The sequence below is a fragment of the Paralichthys olivaceus genome, chromosome 23 (genome assembly GCF_024713975.1).
Source record: "Paralichthys olivaceus isolate ysfri-2021 chromosome 23, ASM2471397v2, whole genome shotgun sequence".
In the NCBI taxonomy this organism is placed as follows: Eukaryota; Metazoa; Chordata; class Actinopteri; order Pleuronectiformes; family Paralichthyidae; genus Paralichthys; species Paralichthys olivaceus.
The window spans coordinates 8,911,293-8,931,991 of record NC_091115.1 but is presented as its reverse complement, the minus strand read 5'-3'; the positions used below and the strand labels follow the sequence as shown (position 1 = coordinate 8,931,991).

General features: G+C 41.9%; 1 protein-coding gene across 5 annotated transcripts in view; it reads left to right on the top strand.

Moving 5' to 3' along the window:
* The window catches only part of znf800b (zinc finger protein 800b), a 33,240-nt gene extending 12,755 nt beyond the window's left edge, over nt 1–20,485 (top strand). For all 5 annotated transcript variants that reach the window (XM_069519995.1, XM_069519994.1, XM_069519997.1 and 2 more), the window contains 11 exons: nt 5,543–5,654; nt 7,949–8,291; nt 11,514–11,609; nt 12,206–12,349; nt 14,012–14,192; nt 14,326–14,512; nt 14,604–14,766; nt 15,220–15,584; nt 15,918–17,171; nt 17,386–17,497; nt 17,893–20,485. In XM_069519995.1, coding sequence (XP_069376096.1) covers nt 5,598–5,654; nt 7,949–8,291; nt 11,514–11,609; nt 12,206–12,349; nt 14,012–14,192; nt 14,326–14,512; nt 14,604–14,766; nt 15,220–15,584; nt 15,918–17,171; nt 17,386–17,487 — 2,892 coding nt within the window. In that variant the 5' untranslated portion in view covers nt 5,543–5,597 and the 3' untranslated portion in view covers nt 17,488–17,497; nt 17,893–20,485. The remainder of the gene's footprint in view (nt 1–5,542; nt 5,655–7,948; nt 8,292–11,513; nt 11,610–12,205; nt 12,350–14,011; nt 14,193–14,325; nt 14,513–14,603; nt 14,767–15,219; nt 15,585–15,917; nt 17,172–17,385; nt 17,498–17,892) is intronic.
* Nucleotides 20,486–20,699: the final 214 nt, after the last annotated feature.

The window sequence follows — 20,699 nt, the reverse complement described above, 5'->3', positions numbered from 1 at the left end:
CTCAATTTCCAGCATGTGGAGCTCTAATACGAAAGCAGTAAAAAATCAGAGCAACAGAACACGGCCTCTATCATTGAGAAATACTGTGTGGAAGATGGACAGAAAATAGAACTGGGGAACTCTGTCAGTAGGCCACATCATTGTTCCCACCCTCTCATGTGGTCAGGTGGCATCACTGGTTTGTCTGCTGGCAGTCAGCATTATGTCAGAATGTGGAGTCCCTCCATTAGCAGGAAGTCCTGTCAGACCGCGTTTGTACGGCCACTGGGAATAACTGCGAGGAGGCAGGAACTGCTGCTAAACATTTGTTGGCTCTAGAGCCATGCAAACATTTTAACATATGCATACAGAAATATGCTGTATATGCATATATGTCTGCACTCTAACACGGTGATAAAGAAGCTAATGTTTTTTTTATTCATGCAGCAAATATGTTGAGGTTTCACAGAAATGAAAGTTCAGCTCTCCTGACATGGATTTACCTCATTTATTGGCTCCCGAAAGGGCAAACGAGGATTTGTATCCCAAAAATAAGACATGCTCCCAAATGGGAAATGCTTTGACAAATTGATTTCTGGCTGGCGTAAACACAATTCACTATGGATTATTGTGTGAGATGAAACTTAAACGTGTTTTGAAAACATGTAACAGCGGAGAAGACGGTGTGTTTGTGAAATATCGAACGGCGGATGTTAGATAGCTTGTTCTGCTGAAAATAGATAGTTTTAGAAAATAACTTTAGATGTGTGAGGACCCTGGGAACCTTGCAGAAGGAAATTTTAGATTTTGTGAAACAGCGATTCATGGGATGAGTCATGGGGTCAGTTACCTGGTAGTGGTTGATATATTCAGTTGCATCAGAGGAGAAGATAGTGTCTTAGTTTTTTTGTTTTCACCATAAGTAATCACTTCTCAGTAATGTCTGTCTCAGATTTTTTTTCCAAGCCCCTCAGGCAGTTTGGTCTCATCTCACATTTATTTTTAACAGAGGATCACATTCATCCCTTTTCTGCAGTATTTAGCCATAGTTCCAGTGCTACCCTCATTATCAACAGTTGTTTATCCTCAAAATCTCAGTTGGAACTCAGCACACCTGAGCGGGAACAAGAGATGCAACCTCGACTGTCCTACCGCAGAAACAGGAGAGTCCCTCGTGTGTGTATTATTGGCGCATGTGGGTACGGAAACTTTTCTTTAAAACCCCTACAGTATATCTAACCCCTTTTAAAAGTGACTTAAGAAAGCGATGCAGCCTGTGTCTGTGCCCCTTCTCCGACAATTGTCCACACTGGGGTTTTTAAGCGTGGGTCAGCTCCGGCAGACTGCAGCTTGTCAGGTTTTAATGAAACACTCCTCAACAAAGTAATTAGGCTGCTGTTGGCTTTGGGTTGGGATTTACAACCTTCATGAAGCCGCGGCACACTTAAATTAGTCTCCCGATCCCAAGATAAACCCATCTGTTGATTACCATATCAAACTAATGCGGTAGATGTGAATGACCGCAGGAAAGTTTTGACTCTTATGGAGGCTCAAAGTTTTTGTGTGTTATTCAGGGGAAGCATTTGTCTCAAATTACTTATATAAACACATACCCCATAACGTCTTATTCCTTTTCAGACTGAAAGGGTGCTAGAGCCCATCCCAGCATGCTTTAGGTGGGGCGCTGAGAAATACTGCAACAGGTCTTCAGGGGCCACGTGGCTAACAGACTAACACATAATAGTCAATTTCACTCAAACTCACGCACACAACTCTGACCATTTTGACGGGGCCTTGCTCGAGCTTGTTCTGTGTAAACTGTGCAGGGAAAAGAACATGTACCAGGAAGAGTTTTGCTTTGAGAAGAGGAGGGTAAAAGTGGGATTAGTCTGCTTGAGTGTGAAATTGATCAATGCCGTTGAGTATTATATCAACTGAAATTAACTGTATTTCTTTAAATAAATGATGAGGTTCTTTGGAGGAGGTTATTTCTTGACTTCAGTCGTCTGTAGGGTCCGAACTTCCCATGATAGTGATAACCCCCTCCCTGATACAGATAAAAACCAGAGGAGGAGCATACTTTATTTATATACCTGCCCTTCATTTTGCTGGAATATGCTTTTTTTAATTTTTATCTAATCACTCTGTTTGAAATTAAATATCTTCATTACAGTTAAATCTCCACAAATCAAAAAGTGCTAAAGTCAAAGGACTAAAATCCCCGGATCATTTTCCACCTGTAGCATCTCTCCTGGGATGTTTGCTCCCACAGAAGCCTGTGTAGAAGATATACTACTAAATTCATATAACATGATGTTCGCTCATAGGGTAAACTATGCAGTTTCAAATCTGATTCTAACCCTGAGTCACGGTTTGCACAGGTCTGTGCAAAACCTTCACAGGGCTGTGGCTTACACCTGATAGTGTGTGGATTGTTGTGGCCTCTTATGTTTTTTCTGCCTGAAAACATCTGTTGTCCTTTTTATGGATTAATGCAAAAAAGAAATAATCAAACATAAATTCTTGCCTGCAATTTGTGGAAATATTTTCCTTCCGTAGTTTGAGCTTGTTGACCATGGAGAATTGATTGTAGAGTGTGTGACTGTGACTTGTGGTGATGGTGACTGTATACATAGATTGATAGATATTTGGTCACAAATAGAAAAAGCTCTAAACTTTGCTCTCCTAAAGGCTGCCATGTCAAAAATATAGTTGAACCAGTATAATAGACATAGCTAAATTTATGTGACGTGTTTAGTTGCAAATTATAATCATTCAGTCTTAAACTGCCTCTATTCAGATCCAGTGAATAGAGAAGGCTTGAAAAACTTGGGATAAAATGCATGAAGTACGTCCCCCGCACACTCATTATTAAGCAGTTTCAAGTGCTTTAAGTGAATTTGTTGAAACAGATGTCCCAGCCGTCGTCGAGTCCTCACACAGGGGTCACAAAATACAGGTGCAGACTCACTCTGCTTTAAATTTTCACTGGAGAGCCCCCCCCCCCCAATTACAGCGACGCTTCTGTGTTCAGCTCCATACCTGTGTGATAACATGATTTACACAGCTGTCGCATTGCAAACGTCTTAATTTCCCATCACGAGACCACAAGAGCAGTTTGACCTCTCGCTTTTCATTGATAAATTGGTTTGTTGTTGACATAGTTCTGGCAGATGATTTGGTTTTGTGTTGCAAAGTTCTTCCCTGCTCCTCCTTGCTTCGATGAGTGTACCTAATTGGTGTACATGAATAGCAGTACCACTAAATCGTATCATTTGTGTTATGATATTGCAAACATTGTTTTTGGGGGGACCCCTCTGTGGGGCCCTATTTTTGTTCTCAGTGGTTTGTCTTTGAGAGACATCGCAGGACTACACAACTTTTCAACTAGAACTGTACTTCAAGTGACAGTTCAAGTGCACTTTGTCTCCCTCTCCTGGAGTTTTAATGGAAATACAAACGCATCCATATGGTAGTATGTCTGTGCATGTGCACTCTGTTATTTGCTGCACAGAGGAAGCCTCAGAAGTCCTTATCATTTATTTATCACTATTAGTATCGTTATATAACTTAATTTAAGTGTATGCATCAACTTCACTTTAATTTGTTAAACTTTAAGCTGAAAAAAGTTAAATCTTGTTTCCATTTTTGTCAAATCTTTTCATTATTTCAAATCTTTTGTTTCCTAATTGTTCTGGCTATTAGTGTATGGATTCAATGCTTAATGAGTTAACTGTAAAATCACACTTTACAGTTATTTTACTTTATTAATTGGCCCCAGGATTTGATGGATTTTATGTAATTCTCATCAAAAATCAATCTTTTCTTTTCACATATTTTGTACAGTTTAGTATAATTTTGTTGCCTGCGTGTTCTTTTCTTGTTGTGCTCTCATTATCTGCTTGTTGTCCTCTTGTTGTCTGCTTGTTGTCTTCTTGCTGTCCTCATATTATCCGCTTGTTGCCCTGTTGTTGTCTGCTTGTTGTCCTCTTGTCCAGTTGTTGTCCTCTTGTTGTGTAGTTGTTGTCCTCTTGTTGTCTGCATGTGTCAGATGTTCATAAGTCTGGGACACCCACAGCTTGTCGTTTCCAGACTTCATTAAGCGTCTGTAACTTGCAGCTCATATAATCCCTGTTCAACTCGTGGGGCATTTGAAGCTCATCCAATGACAAAATGAAGTCAATTTTCTAGAAGTCTCCTCTAACTGTGACAAATAAGGCTGCGCCTCCTGTTGCGAAGACATATCGACAAGGATAAGGAATCAGCAAATGACAGGGCCGCTCAGCACGCCACAATGCTGCTGAGGCATATTATGCCAGCCAGTGGAAATGAGCATTGATGTGGTGTCAGGTGGCTGAGGCTGAGTTAGATCAGTTTTAACATGGACTGCCACTAGAGGGAACCAACCAACGTGGTTTCATCTTTGATGCTTTCATATAAATAAAAGAAAAAGATAAGAGTTTTGAAAGTGACATACAAGACTTTGCTCCCAGGAAGCTTATTTATAGTACAGTGGGTAATGCAACAAAATGAAAACTGATTGAAATGTATTTTCTAATTTACCATAAACATAATTATAAAAAGGCAGTATATCAGCAGGTTCCCACTTATTCCACTTATATATATATATATATATATATATATATATAAGTGTGTATGATCTTCACAGAGAACCTCTCAGTCTTCTGAACTGTCGTCACAAGGACTGTGAGGTTCTCTGGGAAGATCATATATTCATCCAGTAGCATCTAGGCTACTTAAGGGAAGTCAGAGTATTCATTTTAAATGCAGTGTGCTTAGTGCAGAGTAATAGTTGTAATGTTACAGGTAAAATTAGTTAAATATGACTCTGGGCTGAATTAGACATTTTGAGAACCATTACCATGGCCTTAAAAAATTCAATTCTGTTTTATATTTAGATCTAGTTTGTGGCCTGGTAGTTGCTGAGCACTCTGCAGGCAGTAAACACATCAAGCTGTAATGTTTCCTAATGCATAATAAATGCTTTCACAAGAAATATCAGCATAGAGAGACGTGCTGTGGGTATACAGAAGTACTTTTGTCAGTGACTTTAACATATTCGTTTTGTATTGTAAATAAAAAGTGAATATAATCATTGCACATGTGGGAATCAGAATATAATAAATAGTCAGTTTTCTGCTCTGATCAGCGCTGGGTTTTTGTTCCATTGCAACACACAACATGCCATGATGTGGAATCTGCTCGGCAAAGTTTATTCAAAAACTTCCAATCTCTGCATTTAAGATTTGCTCGTGTACTCTTGTATTTGCGTCACTTTAAAATCTTTTAAAAAGCATCTCATAAAGTGAAATTACTGTATTGATGCAGCAAATTTCCATTATTATTCCCAATCGAAAATGTTGAAATATAAATGATGCAGCCTTTTGGTTGTGTACAGTCAGATGTAGGGCAGCAGTTCTTTTTGTGTAACTCCTGACATTTCTTTTAATTGTTTAATTTAAAAAGTTAACCTAAGCTGGAGATGTAAACATTTTCTGTGTTCGACGTGCAGTGAGCAGCAGTGTTTGTGTTGTTGTTGCAGGTTACAGGTGTGAGCCGGTATTGAACGTGAGGTGGAGCAGGCCAGGCTTGGCATCATGGTGAAGTCCCATAAGTCAAGTGGGAGGAAGAGCTCTCACAGCCTCCGCAGACAGGTACTGAAAAACAACCACAATGCCTGGATGTTAATGTGAATGGATGTCTGTCTCTCTGCACTGAAAACTGAAAACACATCTTTTGTTATGTAAATCAATCAACTATTATCATGTAATTGTCACATTTAAAGAGAGGAGTGAACAGTATATCCCAATTTACACATCTTAGATTACCAGCACCACAATGTCTTCTAGTTCACCACACACTGTGCTCTACGTTGCCATATATAGCCACATCACCTTGGATTAAGTCAAATGAGAAGAACAACATGTTTTCTGGATAAGGATTAAAGTCAGTTCTGGACTCATAAAATGTTTCACTGCTGAGCTTTTATTTTAGTCCAGAACTCAACTTAATCCTTTTCCTGAAAACCACCTCTGTTTGAGTTTCTCTGAATTTATTCATCTGTTCTCCTTGAGGAAAACACACTTTGCACTCTCGATGACACCGTCCTTCCCTGCATGACCCACACAGAGATTGGGGTGTAACACCACAGGAAACAATTAAAGTCATTTTATTTGAAAACCTCACATAACATTACTTTAAATGCCAGAAAGCGGCGCAGAGATTTTCCCACAGTTGCTCGAGAGTACCTGATGAGATCATTATTTGATCCGAGCACATTTCTATCCATATGAATCATCTTAAATAATAATTATAATCCATTTACAATTCAATTGTCCATTTTATTGTTCATCCTTCCTTGTTTCATTGAGCAGTAATTAAAATTTTAAAACAATTATAATAACATTGATTGACTAATGTTAAAGCAACATCATGCACCTTATTTACCTTGAACGAGCAGCTTTAAAATTAGTTTGATGGTTTACTGACTTGGAGTAGAAAGAATGTTTCCTATTTCATTCTCACTTCTCGCCGCAAACACTTAAAAGTGTTCTTGCTCTATGTAACTTCAGTGAGCAGGTACAATCTCCTGTGGGAAGAGTGTATCTGACAGCTTCAATTGTCAGAATCAGGTCCAGCTTGTTCAAGAGTAAAGTTGAACTGTAGATCAGTTAAAATGGTTTAGAAGTCTTCAAAAACCAGCGTTTATCTCCAATATACAACCAGGAATTATTTTCAATATGGAGAACTCTGAACAGAGTTTGGTTTATTTGTTACAGTGGCAGCTCCTCTGGTTTAGGAAGGTGGGGATCATGGGTGACATCAGTTTAGTGGGTTTTGTTTTTTCTCTACATGAAAACCACATACTCTCGGACACAGCACCCAGAAGAATTACTTACCACATACGGCTGCAGGGGGCGCTGTTGCGTAGTCTTACCTTAAGTGTTTTATTGCAGAAGTAACTGAAGTATTTGGGTTGAGGTTTAGCCTCACATCACACCCACTGTTTGAGATAAATAAGGATTCAGTGGTAGCAATTATGCTTATGTGTGTCGGACTGCACAGATGGCTTCACTGGGCATGTTCGACTCATCAGCGGTCATTTAATTATGCTGTGGTGAGCGCAGTGTTTGTGTGTGTGGCGGGTGACACAGTGACAGAGTGGCCCACTTGTTCAGTGGAGATGTGCTGTCGGTGCCTAAACGGTGAAGTCATTTATCCCTCTTCAAGGGCAGCGGGGACACTGAGCGAGACAGACAGAGAGAGGAAATGAGGATAAATTGGTGGGTGGGAGAGAAGAAAGGATTGGGGACTTCAAGAAGAAATAGGTCTGGACAAGAGACACAACTACACACAGACACACACATCACACTTGCACATACAGTGTAAACACTGAAGACCTGTGGAGTCACTTATCTGCTGAAGGGTGGCTGTGTTCAACAAGGTAATGTCTGCATGCTCAGGAGACATGACAGCAACACACACACACACAGTCTGCTGAGGTGACCCCACAGTCTGTCCAGCAACAGGTATTATTCTAATAATAACAGATAACTATTGCCTTAATTACTTCTCTTCAAGTTTCTATATTTGAACTATAGGACTTGATGTGTATTAAGTGGTTTTAGTAGTCAGTGGGTAACTGTGTCCTTGTCTAATAAAGAAATTGACAATTATCTAGCAGTTGAAACTTGAAAAACAGATATTAGAAAAAAATAGTGACAAAACCGAAACTGAATTAGTTGATAAAAATGGAATAAATGGATGGGTTGATAAAGTGTAACACCCACACCAGGCATTGGTTAATATTAACTTTTGGGGATTTGAAAAATTCTAAATTGACAATAATGTTGTTGTGACTCATGTACTATAATATTTCATCTTCTTTTATGATTTTTGTCTCCTTGTTTCTGTAGCTAATGTCTAATGCGTGGTTCTGCTCCCACAGACTGGTGGCCAGACAGAGGTGGAGGAAGGTCAGTCCCAGTCAGACACCCAGCATCCACCACAGGAGCAGCCCCGTGGAGAAGACCACTCCTCTGATCATGCCGAACTCCGGACCTCTGCATCAGCCGAGGCGCTGTCTGAGAACTGTGACCAGAAGGAAACTCCCATGGACGTCCAGGAAAAGGGCGACTCCAGCCAAGCCAAGCCAATGTGGAAACCCATTCCCCCTCTGATGCCTGAGCCCGAGGACCACGGGAGCACGACCGGTGAGACCAGGGACCAGAGCTGTCAGACTGACGAGCAGCTTCAGCAGATGAGTGCTGGCAGCGAAGGTCATAACGCAGGTTAGTAAACCACCACCGCATCACCTGCTGATTCATCCACCCACAGCAAGACTTTTTCCACCGGTAGTACCGACGCTTAGGAGCACCAGCAAAAATCTAATCTCTCACAGTCCTGACCTACAAGCTAAAACAGTCTGTCAGGTCCCTGTGTAGCTTCACTGCCAGAGATGTTTATGTTTTGTTCTCATGAAGAAATTGGCAGTCGCAAAGAGGAGCTGCCTTTAACTTTGGTGACCACGCGTTTGCCTGCACCATCATACATTTTTGAAAGTTTTACTTGGAAGTTGATTTATCACGTTGGCTTTTGTATAAGTATTGTATTGTTTTAATGGAGTTGAAAGTCTTGTCTGCTGGTGTAGGCGCCAATAAATCAACAGAACAGGCCCATTAACACAGTGGGAAATTGGTCTGAACTGGCCCAAAGGCTTGAAAATGCATTTTCCTCTTCCTTGCACAAGAATAAGAGTAAAAACCTCAACTAGAAAAAAATCTTGTCACTTCTGACAGGAGTTGGAACAAGGACTCAAGAAATTATCGTAACACGGCTTCAGGGATTTATTACATAAAAACATGGATTGAAGAAAGATTCTTGAAAGATTTGGTTTCAGTAAAAACATTTTCTGATTATTTATGTTCAGTTTGAAATCACTGTCCCCCAGAAACCACAGGGTGTGATTAGTTCTCTTGGCAGTTAGCGTGTTTCCTGACCCTAAAGCCCAGCTAACCATTGATATTGGATTGTAAAATGTGGCCTTTCAAAGCTATCGTTGTGTTAAAACAAATACTGTTTGTTTCTTTCCCCTTTTTCATCCTCTTGGGTTACCTCAGCTTGCCCCCATCAATTCGGTGTTCTTGTTTCACGCTTAAATCTCGATGCCTTGAGTTCATTTTTAACTTTGTAACTCACGGCTAAAGGAAGTAGTTTGCGACGAGTGACATTTTTTGATTGGATGATCTTTGACCCCCCTTGCAGAGGGAGGTGCGAAGGTCGGCGGGTCACTGACCTGCCCCGCTGGGATTGTAACGGTCTGCCTGTGAGAGGTGTGTGTGGCGGGGGGGAGGGTAAGAGGGCATGAGGAAAACACACTCTGTTGCACATTAATACATAATCTCCATCTCGCTCTCTGTCAAAACCTCTTAACCAGACGTCATTCACGTTTCCAGCTCTCTTTTGTCTGCATCTGTCTGGGTGTGTCAGTGTGTCTGCTCGGCTCTTTAGCTTCTGTCTGTCTCTCACTCACCTACACACGCACAAACAAACGCACACGGATCGGCTACGTCCTACTGATTACCATGTAGTATTGCTTTGTGTGTTTGTGTGTGTGCATTCAAGCGTTTGCAGAGCCAACCAAGCTTAGAACATGCAAGTTCTCAACATGCTTTCTGACCAGAAGTAACTTAATATTGGGAAAAAAACAAAACCACGAAAGACTAAAAATAATCTGTCCAGTTAAAAAACAAAACAGAAAGTGATCATTTGATATATGTATTCATAAAGTGACACAACACAGCATTGTCCGCTGACACTAATGCATCTTGAATGATATAAATTGTAGTTTGCAGGCTGTAATTGAAGAGTGTGCTTCAGTAACAAGCAGATTTGTCACACTGAATGCGTTTTATTTGGAGCGTTGAGGTTTTACACACTTCTCTCTTGTTGTAGAAATGCTGCTCACCGTCCTTCATATCAATACAAAGTGAGAGTTGGGACATGTGGGGTGATTACAGGGTCTATGACGGTGTTTGTTAGGGGCTCTTTTAGCTTTTTACACCTCTTTTATGCCCATTTCTATTCAAAACATGTCGGGACGTTTCATAGCGCTGATATAACAAAGTTGTTGAAACCAGGTAGAATGAAAGCACTTTTCCTCCTCACAGTCCATCTCAGTAGCAGGTCACGGAACCATAGTCAGCCCGCATCAATAATGCAGATACCAAACTCCCCTCCTGGTATTTTATATTTAATGTTTTATACTAAGGAAAAATAAAATAGTTCTGTGGCACTGAGATCAATGAATACAAATACACCCGAAAGACATATTTGTTAACATTTTCCTTTTCAAGGCAGAAATGTGTTTTTGTCTTTTAGAAAAAATGGAATGAGTCTGTTCTTGCAGTATTTTAATCCCACCGGTTAAAGATTTGGCAAAGTAAAACCTGTTTTGTGGAGAGAACAAACGACATGCAGATTTTGATGCTCAAATACATTTCACATACATTGTGTTACTCAGCACATATTTTTATGGTTTTTAAAATGCAGGCATTCACATTAGGCTGTTCAGAAAAAAAAATGATTGTGAAAATTGAATGGTTAAAAGTAGAGACCAACCACCATGATATTTTTGGGGATGATTCCAAAACCAATGTATTGGCTATTATACATATTTGTTTTGGCAGTAAAAAGGCAATTCATATAGTTTGTTAGTATCGTTCGTGCTTTTTAGAAAAAGCAGTACTGTTTTAAAAGTATGAATTAAACACTGGCTATCTGACAAAACCCCTAAGGATAACCTAGTTAAAACTTGATTAAAATGAAGAAAGTATTTATGCAGGTGAGTTAATCAAACATAACATTAATTCCCTACCATCATCAGGTCTGTTGTTTTCCTGCTGGCCCTGCTCCCTTTGGTGATTGAGTTTGAGCAAAAGCAAAAAACATTTTTAAAATACACATCAATACACCTCCTCCTGGTTTTCTTGTTCCTGATCGGGCGGGTTAAAGTAGCACCGGGTGACACAGAGGCTGAAGTATCAGATGCTGCACTGGCTCTCACCTCTGTTGGAATCTGCACAAAAATTTGTCACCAGCTTGCCACCGCACCCTCCACTGCATGTTTTCCGACAGTCCCACTTGAGCTTTAGTCTTCTGAACAAGCGTCGCTGATTTGATTTGTCAGGATTGTTTTTCACTCAGTTTCTGCACCCTGAGTTTCCTTTCTCACATCCAAGGTTTACCGATCTTGGAGGGAAAAGATAAATGGCCTGCTTTCTCACAGTCATCGCTGAATATGTATATGTTTGCACGCGTGTGTGTGCTACAAGGTAACAAGGTCTCATGCAGACCTCATTGTCTGACTCTGATTGTGTATCCCCTTTTAGCAACACTGCAATACTTTGTGTCTTACCAGGTGCCAGGAAATCCCAGGTGCTGCTGTATTACTCAGAGACAAGTCGTACTCTGATGTGACACTTTGCTTCAGATTGATCTCTTTCTCTCTCCAGGTCTCTGTGTTGAGCCCGGAGATCCTCCTCTCCTCCAACAGCCTCTGCAGACGTCTAAGTCTGGGATTCAGCAGATAATTGAATGCTTCCGTTCAGGTTTGTGTATCTTTTTTCATAGTTTCCTCTCCACTCTCTTTTGAATGTGTCTGTTGATTCAGTTGATCAGAGCACAGCGATGCAGGAACGACACAGTTGCTTGGTTGTTTCTTAGATTGGTGACATGTTAGAGATTTGAGGTTCCTACAATGTGTCTGCAACTTTGACCGCTGGCATTGGGCAAGAGGCGGATTACAGCCTGGAGACTGGACAGTCTATCCCCTTGCTAGACTAGTGACCTGCTGTTGTATATTGCAGCCTCAGACTAACTTTTCATTAATAATACAGACTGTGTCCCCATCATAGTCTAATTTGTCCCCCAACTGTTTCATAATGAACCAAAATACTTGTGGTCAAACACTAACTTGCTCTCTGCTGAGCTCTGATCTCTTTCAATATATGAGAATATGAAATGCATGTTCTCCATTAGGTCATCTGCATTGTGAGGTGGACACACGTGTGTTGCAATTGCTCCCTCTGCCGATGCCACTTTGAAACAGTGCATTTTAAGATATGGTGTATTTTCATTGTACAGGTCTTATTATTCTCACTGAAATCGCTGCGGTTAATCATCGCTGCTTACCTCTGTCCCACAGGCACCAGCCAGCTGAGACACATGCTGCTGAGGGAGGTGGATACCATCTTCGAGTGTAAACTGTGCCGCAGTCTGTTCAGGGGCCTGCCCAACCTCATCACACATAAAGAGTACTACTGCCTGTCACGGCTGCCTGAACCCGACGGTTAGTGACGCAGCATATTAGCATGCAGACACATACACAACTCTAAACACGTCTGGAATATTTAAACATAACCTGTTTCTAATCACAGCCCTGCTCTCAAAGTCCCACAGTCAAAGCATAAAAGATAAAAAACACAGATGCCCATAAACTCAATAATAAAATCAAAAGGCGGAACAGGTAGAGCACAAACTCCCTCAGCTCGGGTCAGAGCCTTTGTGCACGCTGAGGACATGCAAATGCAAACTTGTCGAGATAACACAAACAGCGACTCTCGAAATGAGTCTGGGATCAATCTTGACTTCAGCACTTAGTTTAGTTTACACACACACACTCAAAAACAAAACCCATGTAGACTGACGACATCAACGTTTCCTAAGGTGGTTCCACATTTTACTTTCATGTTCTGTCACTCCAAGGTTTTCACTATCTCTTTCACACCATCTGTCTCCTGCTCATTATTCCCGTCTTATCTCCTCTTTTGGTACACAGCCCCATTTTTCTCTCTTCCACACCCATTACTGTAACGTCTTCTATCCGTCAATCATTCATCTTACACAAAGTGAAGTCTCTATTCTGCTCTTCCCTCATATCACGGCAGAAAGTAACTTTGATCTTGCACCATTAGCGTTTTATCTACTGCTCATTAGCCACAGTATGTGTCCATATCTCTATTCTTTCCTGCTCAGAAGCGGTCGGGTACCCGGAGGAAGCCCAGCAGACTCTTCAAGTAGTTTCTCTGTTACCTAACTCTCCTCTCCTCTCCTCCTAAAAGACAGATCAATCTCATCACAAGCAGTCGGTTTTATTTTGCTCATTTCTATCCACTGTAATGATCGCTGTCGGAAAAAGACGACTTCATCACAATCTTCTCATCATCTGCTTGTGGTCTTACTTAAGTGGTTTCTCTCATAATGTTTTTTCTCAATCAACAGTCCATTACTATAGGCTGTAAGTGTACTGTATTGTTATTTTGATAAATGACCTCATCAGTGTTTTTCACCATCAAAGTGCTGGAAGTTAAATGTGAGGTTACTGGATAAACACATTTGATTACATTTTTCACCCTTGAGCCCCGACAGTCGACTAATACAGTCTCTATTTGTGGTCCAAGTGCCTAAAATTAAAATCTGTATATTTCCTATTGTGAGGAATTCTTTAAAAGAAAGTTGCACATTTGCTGAAAGAATAATATCAACATCACAACGGTTGTAGAAGAGAAAAATATTGACTGTTAAAACAAAGCTCAGAAAAATCATAGACTATATACAATATATCGAGGCCACCCTGGCGGTTGGCTGCAGTATTGTGAATCCTGCTTCCTCCATGTTAGTGTATGGGACATTGACCAAACTAAAAAGTCAGACACTTATTCACATCCACTTACACATCAAATAATTTTTTTCTCAAAGATGGTTTCTGTCATTTGAGGTAGTTCTACACTGATTTTTCTGCATGAAGGTTGTAATTACTTATAAAGGATCCCCCCCTTTGTCCAGAGCAAAACTTAATGGAATCTTAATTGGAAGTATTCCTAAAAAAAGTGAGCTGAACCGAGTCTTCCTGTTTGAAAGGGCTGATTGTGAATGTGAATAGTTTTGACATGAGGAAGAATTATATTTTGTCTCTTTAATGTTTAATTTAAATATTAAAATTTTTTTTAAGGTTCTTCGGGGGATGACAGACAGAGTGTAGCCATGAAGGATTTACTGGACACCATATATCCCAGAGCCGACCGACCAGACTACGTGGTCCGACTGGAGCCCATTCAGACCACTACCAAGGCCGTGTTCCAGTACCTCACCACAGAAGAGGATCTGGCCAGATATCCATCACACACACCCAGGTTGGTAGTATACTGATGGAGCGAGCTGTATTGTAACTCAATGTGTGTGAGTGATATAGCTAACGCAGTGTAGCTGGTGTACACTTAAGTTTGTCTTTCGTCCTTGATATGATATTTTAATGAACCTTCCCAGTGCCAGAGAGAGTCCAGTAGCATGGGAAGAGCCAGCGGAGGGTGGGGACAACAGCCAGGCGAGCCAGCGAGGTGGAGCAGAAAGCCACAGCAGCCCGGGACCCAACCAGGGGCAGAAGAGATGGGAGGCTGAGGAGGAGGCCAAAGCAGAGCAGCCACCGCCTGAAGAGGAGGGCTCCACTAGCGGGGTATGTATCTGAGGTATCTGATTTTCCAGAAAGCCTCGTTTGCTGCAGTCCTTCACTTTCTCTTTTCTCATTATTCTCTCTTCGCCACCAGGTGGAGGACGTGACAATCTCCTGTTGTCTGTGCGGTCAGGACTTCAACTCGCGCCGCAGCATCAGGCGCCACTGCCGCAAAATGCACAAGACCAAACTGGAGGAGCTGCGAAAGTTCACAGAGACACGAACAGTTCCCACGAGCCTGCTCTCTATGGTGAAAGGTAAGTGTTGATGAAAAGTAAATATAGTAATTTATAAACTGATCAGTATTATAAAGTATTGATTATAGCGACAGGAGCTCATATACTCATATAAACACTGCAATAAACTAAGGAAATATAATATATTTGTACACAGAACTGAATGATCAGGTTGGTTTTCTAAATACTTCATTTGCTGACGTTCCAAGACAGACTGTTCATCAACTTGATTAAAAGACAAAAATCTAATTATTATTTTTGAGTGAAGCCTACATGAGTGATGATGATTTATTTTCATTAAATATGTATATAGATGAAATTAAGAACATTTCTAACTGGTCATTCAGTACCAGCAGTATGTAGAATCAGCTCTTTAAATGTGAATTTACTATTTGTTTTATGAGGTTGATGCCAGTTTCATATTTCAAAGTTAATTATAAATTGAAATAATTATTATTCTCGTTGATTCTGGAGGTCGGCCAAGGACTCTCAGCGCACCATCCGGAAAATCCTGCCTCGTGTGCCTCAAAACCTTCGCCACCAAAGCCAATGTGCGGCGTCACCTCGACGAGGTGCACCGCGGTCTGCAGCGGAATCCCAACACACCCAGCGTCCCCCCACGGCCCGCCCAGCCCAACACACTGGAGGCCACGCCTCCCCGGAAGAGCAACAATTCCTCTCCAACACGTAGCCACAACTCCAAGTCCACGCCTGTGAACACCAAAACAGCGTCCTCAAACCAAAACCAAGCCAAACCTCAGACTCAGCCCCCGGCCACTACCCAGGCAAACCCGGTGTCATGTCGCTGCACGCTCTGCAAGAGGATGTACAGCTCTCAGGTTGGTTGGTTGCACGAGGAGATTGTGGATCTCTTGTAGCCTTTGCTGTGTTTAAATCAGGCCTTAGTAGCAATTAAAGGTTCTTATTTATGTTTCTGCATTTAATCTTACATGGGTTGTTTTTAGCTTTGAGAATCAACAAAATGTCTGGAAAATGTACAACCAGCGAGTGGAAGTGTTGATGTTTCTGACATGCAGAGGACGCAAAACTGAAAAGTTAAGAATAGAAAAATTTCAGGAGGAAAAAAACTAGAATATTCGCAGACATTTTCCGTGTCTGTGTAATTTCACATGACATTTTAACTGACCTATGATTTTGTTTTTGTATTTCAGCTCATGTTGAAGAGACACATGCGCATTGTCCACAAAATATACAGTGTGAAAAGTAACAGGTCGGCTGCCTCAGCACCCCCTGCTACTACAGCAGCGACTCCAACCAACAACAACACCAGCAGCAGCAACAACAACAACAACAACAACAGCAGCAGCAGCAGCACAAACGTAGCCTCAAGCAACAATGTCCGGGTGAAGGAGGAAGCAGTCGAGCCCTCGGATGACGAGGAGGAGGAGGAGGAGGAGGAGGAGGAGGAGGAGGAAGAGGAGGTTGACAGTAGTCCTGCCCCGTCTCCGAGTGACAGCACTGGTACAGCTAAAAGTGTTTCTGTGGCACCCAACTCCACGAAGGTGAAAGAGGAGGAAGCCCCACTGAGCCCAAAGACGATGCCATCGTCCTTATCTTCATCGTCATCCTCCCGTACCGGCAGCGCCGTGTGCGTCGGCAACAAAATGACCAAACTGTCAGTGGGCTTTGACTTCAAGCAGCTCTTCTGCAAACTGTGCAAGCGACAGTTCAGCTCGCGTCAGAACTTAACAAAGCACATCGAGCTGCACACCGACGGCAACGAGATCTTCATCAAGTTTTACCGTTGCCCCCTCTGTCGCTACGAATCACGCCGCAAACGGGACGTCCTGCGCCACGTGACTGTAGTCCACAAGAAGTCGTCCTCATACCTCGGCAAGATCATGCCCAAACTGGAGAGCAGGGCGGTGAAGAGGCTGGCCGAGGCCGTCCTCAACAGCTCGAGCCCCAACAAAAGGACAAGCAGCAGCGTCAAAGAGGAAGTGAACGGACGCCACGCCTCTTCGTCGTCCTCCTCTCCTTCACCTCCAGTAACACGCAAGCAAGAGTGTTCCACAGCTGCTCCGGCCTCCTCTTCGTCCTCCTTGTCCTCCTCCTCTTCGTCCTCGGCCCCACCTCCTGCGCCCGCCACTCGGAAACAGCAGGATCTCTCATCGCCCCCTATCTCCTCGCCCTCCCCTCCTGTCACCCGTAAGCAGGAGAGACAGCAGACTCACCAGCCTCCCCCCATCAGCCCGCCGCTCACCCGCCGCAGTGAAAAACACACACACCTGCGCAACTCCACCTCCTCCACCACCGCCTCGCCCAGCAACCAACCGCCAAACACCCGACGGCACGAGGCACAGTCGGAGAGCAGCAGCACAGGGACGTCCTCCACTGAGGTCAGGGTGACCAAGAACTTCTCGCTCCACGCTTGTGACCAGTGTGGACGAGCTTTCGCCAAGAAGGTATTTGATTTTCATTCTCACATGCATCGAGATCTAGAGTGGAAATAATTTACTGTGTTGAGTCTGAGGTGTCAGTGAGGTGCATGAAGTAATCATCACATATGTGTTGCTTTTAACCAGCCTTGAATTTCTCTGGACTGTCTTTCACTTTCATTGATTAGGCTGAAATATCACTTTCTAATTTATCTTGTGTGTGTGAATCATTTCTTCTCAGCTGTACCTGGAGTCTCACAAGCGGAGCCATCGCAACGCAGTGACGACAGCAGCCAGCAAGAGGAAAGGAGTCAGCACTCGCTCCAAGTCACTGGTCTGGTGAAACACACAGTGTAAGAACAACAAGGGTTTGCCTGCCGTACGAGGCATCGCCATGTCTTCATTTGTCCTCTTCGATTTGCTCCTTTTTTCTTTTTGTCCTGTTTTGTATTTTGTCCTGCGCCCTTTAGTAATCAAAACCCCAAAAGAAATGTGGGTCTCTGTGTCTTTGTTGCAAGAGTTGTGTGCTTGTTTGTAGAAAACCTTCAATTCACTGCTCAGCTGGCACTCAACATTATTTCTTTTGTCTATCACTAACAAGAGAAATCCTCCATCTGTTTCCGACTGTTTCTCTTCTTTCTCTTCATCATTTCTTGATAGTAACCTCTTCCTTCCCTCTCTCACCTCAACACCTTCTGCATTCTCCTCTTTCTTTTCTTTTCCTGATTCTCTCTCTCTCTCCTCACAGTCCGCTTGTGGAAAAAGGACGGGCGAGCCACTAACGATGTAGAAGACATTCAAGACTTTGAGTTTGAAAAACAATGGATGAGTGGAAGTAGCAGAGATGCAGAAAACGACGGAGCAGGACAAGAGTGAAGTACAAAGGATTTTTCCTTCTTTTGCCTAAGAACCAAATATATTGACGGACTATGACGTAACTTTTGTATATTTTCACGATGAAGCCCGTCAGCTCGCTGGACGGTGGCGCTGCTATCCTCGAGTAGACTGCTCACTACTACTGCACACGTCTGTGTTTACTTACCGCAGTACGTAAATATGGATTCATGTGCAGACGACTGACTTGTACTGCTGTGCTCTCCGTAAACAGAAGGATGAAGTGTAGTTATGTGTGTGTGAGTGAGTGTGTGTGTGTGAGAGTGAGTGTGTGTTAGAGGGGGTGAATAATAACTGGAGCCACAGGAAGGAGAAAGGAAAACTTTTTCTTTTGGAACATTTTTCTTCAGAAGAAAGCAGACTTTCATTTGGCCTTCACTTACACAGAGTGACATATTTCACTATTAACATTTCATATCAGTTCGTCTTAATTTTTTCTGAACATTCACGTTGACTGAGGCATCAATTTGTTCCGCTCGCTCAGTATTACGACAAATCAACGGAGAATACACTTTCAACTTCCCGCTAATTATCCGTCCCCCTCTTCCCCCCCGTATGTCTAGCTGCGTGCCTTAGAGTTGAACGTCACCTTAACCTTCTCACATAAAGATTTCCTCCCTCATCTTTGTTGGATTAGTAATCCTAGCAGCCCGTAGTGTTATTTAGTGACCAGTTGTAGCAGGATCTATCGCCCAGGTCTTATATTAGTTTATCAAATGTCTATTAGTTACAGGGTTTGGTCAAAATGAGGAAGAATCCAAACTATATTTGCAGTTTACCCCAAAAATGATGTGTGCACTTTTCTGAATTTTCTTTGGTCACTGGTGTTTTCTTACATTTCCTTTATTTTGTCTTCCCTTTTTAGACTCCTTGCATGTTTGTGGAGGGCGTTTCCTTTACTTTGACCACACCCTGTTTTACCTCTGTACATTAGCAGTGTTATCAGGCTCAGAAATAGTCTGGCTATAGGAGAAGCATCGGTCACAGTCGAACTGGCTGTTTATGAATTTTCTTTCCGATATCATTTATTTTAGAATGAAACTGATCAGTTGAACTGTTAACTCTGAAGTTTGCTATAACACGACTAACATGTTACTGTGTGAGATGCTCTGCACATATTTGAGGGGTAATGTGTGTTTGAATCATAGTTTGTAAAGATGGACGACATCACAGCTCCTCAAAAGTGGCTAACTGCGGTATAGGTTATAAATACTGCTGCCTTAAGGTAGTTTCTATCATTTTCTTATCACACTGATGTATTTCCAACTGATCATTTTGATTTTAGTTTTTTGATGCGATAAAACGTGTTGGAACTTATTGATTGACAGCGCAGACTTTTAGCTGAATTTGTTGTCGTACAACAGGACGAAGTGGAGACACGTCGTCCATCTTTATTTACAGTCTTTGCTTTGAACATATACTTTTGCAGACAAACTACTTTTGACTTTAGAAACAATTTTCTGTTTTCTGAAAGGTTACGATGAACAGGAAATAATATGAATTGTGCCGTGTTTGGCCGATCAGAGCTGAAACCAAAACAGACGTGGCTCTCTCTTTCCGGCAGCAGCAGCAGCAGCGGCTGTAGCAGCAGCGGCTGTAGCAGGTCTGAATTGACAGGGTATCCTTTTGTTGATGCTGAAATTGATCATAGATTACCCAAATATCAAAAATGTTAAAGCGAGGGGCCTGTTTAAACATACTCTGTGTCTTTCTTTGTCTCAACTTTTTAACTTCACCAATATAATCTCCATTTTAAAAAAAAATGTTTTACATGGACTAAATACTGCATCAATTCCTTTCAGAATGAGCTTTCATGTCCTAGAGCTGAAGCGGGGGCTGCGTGTGTTTGATCGCAGCTCCTGAGGTAGTCTTTGAAAAAACACTGGCACACGGAGAGAGTAAGAAAGACCAAATGTAGATATGTCTTAATGTTCAAACAGAAAGCCATGAAATGGAACAAAACCAGAAAAAAAGGAAAGACCAAACTTTATTTTTGTAACTAAAAAACACGACAGTCTTGAAAACGTGTATATATGGATTCATCGTACACGAGTGGTATAAACAATAGTTCTAATAGTCACAATAGTTACTGACATGTACTTAACTGTTGGTTGACCTTATGCTACAAACATGTCCGACTAGTTTCTACGTCACTTTGTAATACTGAGGCAAGTTTTGCGTTGTTCCACGATTAGTTGTCTTTTTTTGTTTTGTATCTCATTCCCTTTTCGGACGAGGACATTTTTGTTGGGATGGAATCAAAACCTCAAAGAGACTCTTAGGACGTTTATTTTTCCAATTTTTCCTTTTCTTTCGTCAACAGTCGTTCTATGTTATTAAGGTCACAGTCTAGAGAACCTGAGAAGAGTTAGAGAAGCATTTCAGATGTGACGAGAATGTTAAAAACCAACCACTTAATGAATAAAAATGTACTGCTTCAAACCTCAGAGACTTTTCTGTTGTGTTTCTTTTTTTTTCTTGTCCTGCGATACAGCTCCTCCATCAGTCATGATTGTTTTCTGTAGTTTTCAGACAGGAGATTTCATTCGCCTTCACAGAAATTGCTTCTTTGGACATTTACATTTTCACTTATTTGTTTTTGGGGAGATTTCTATTTTGCTTTCCCCGCATTATTTCCTGAGCTGCGACACGTCATCGCCT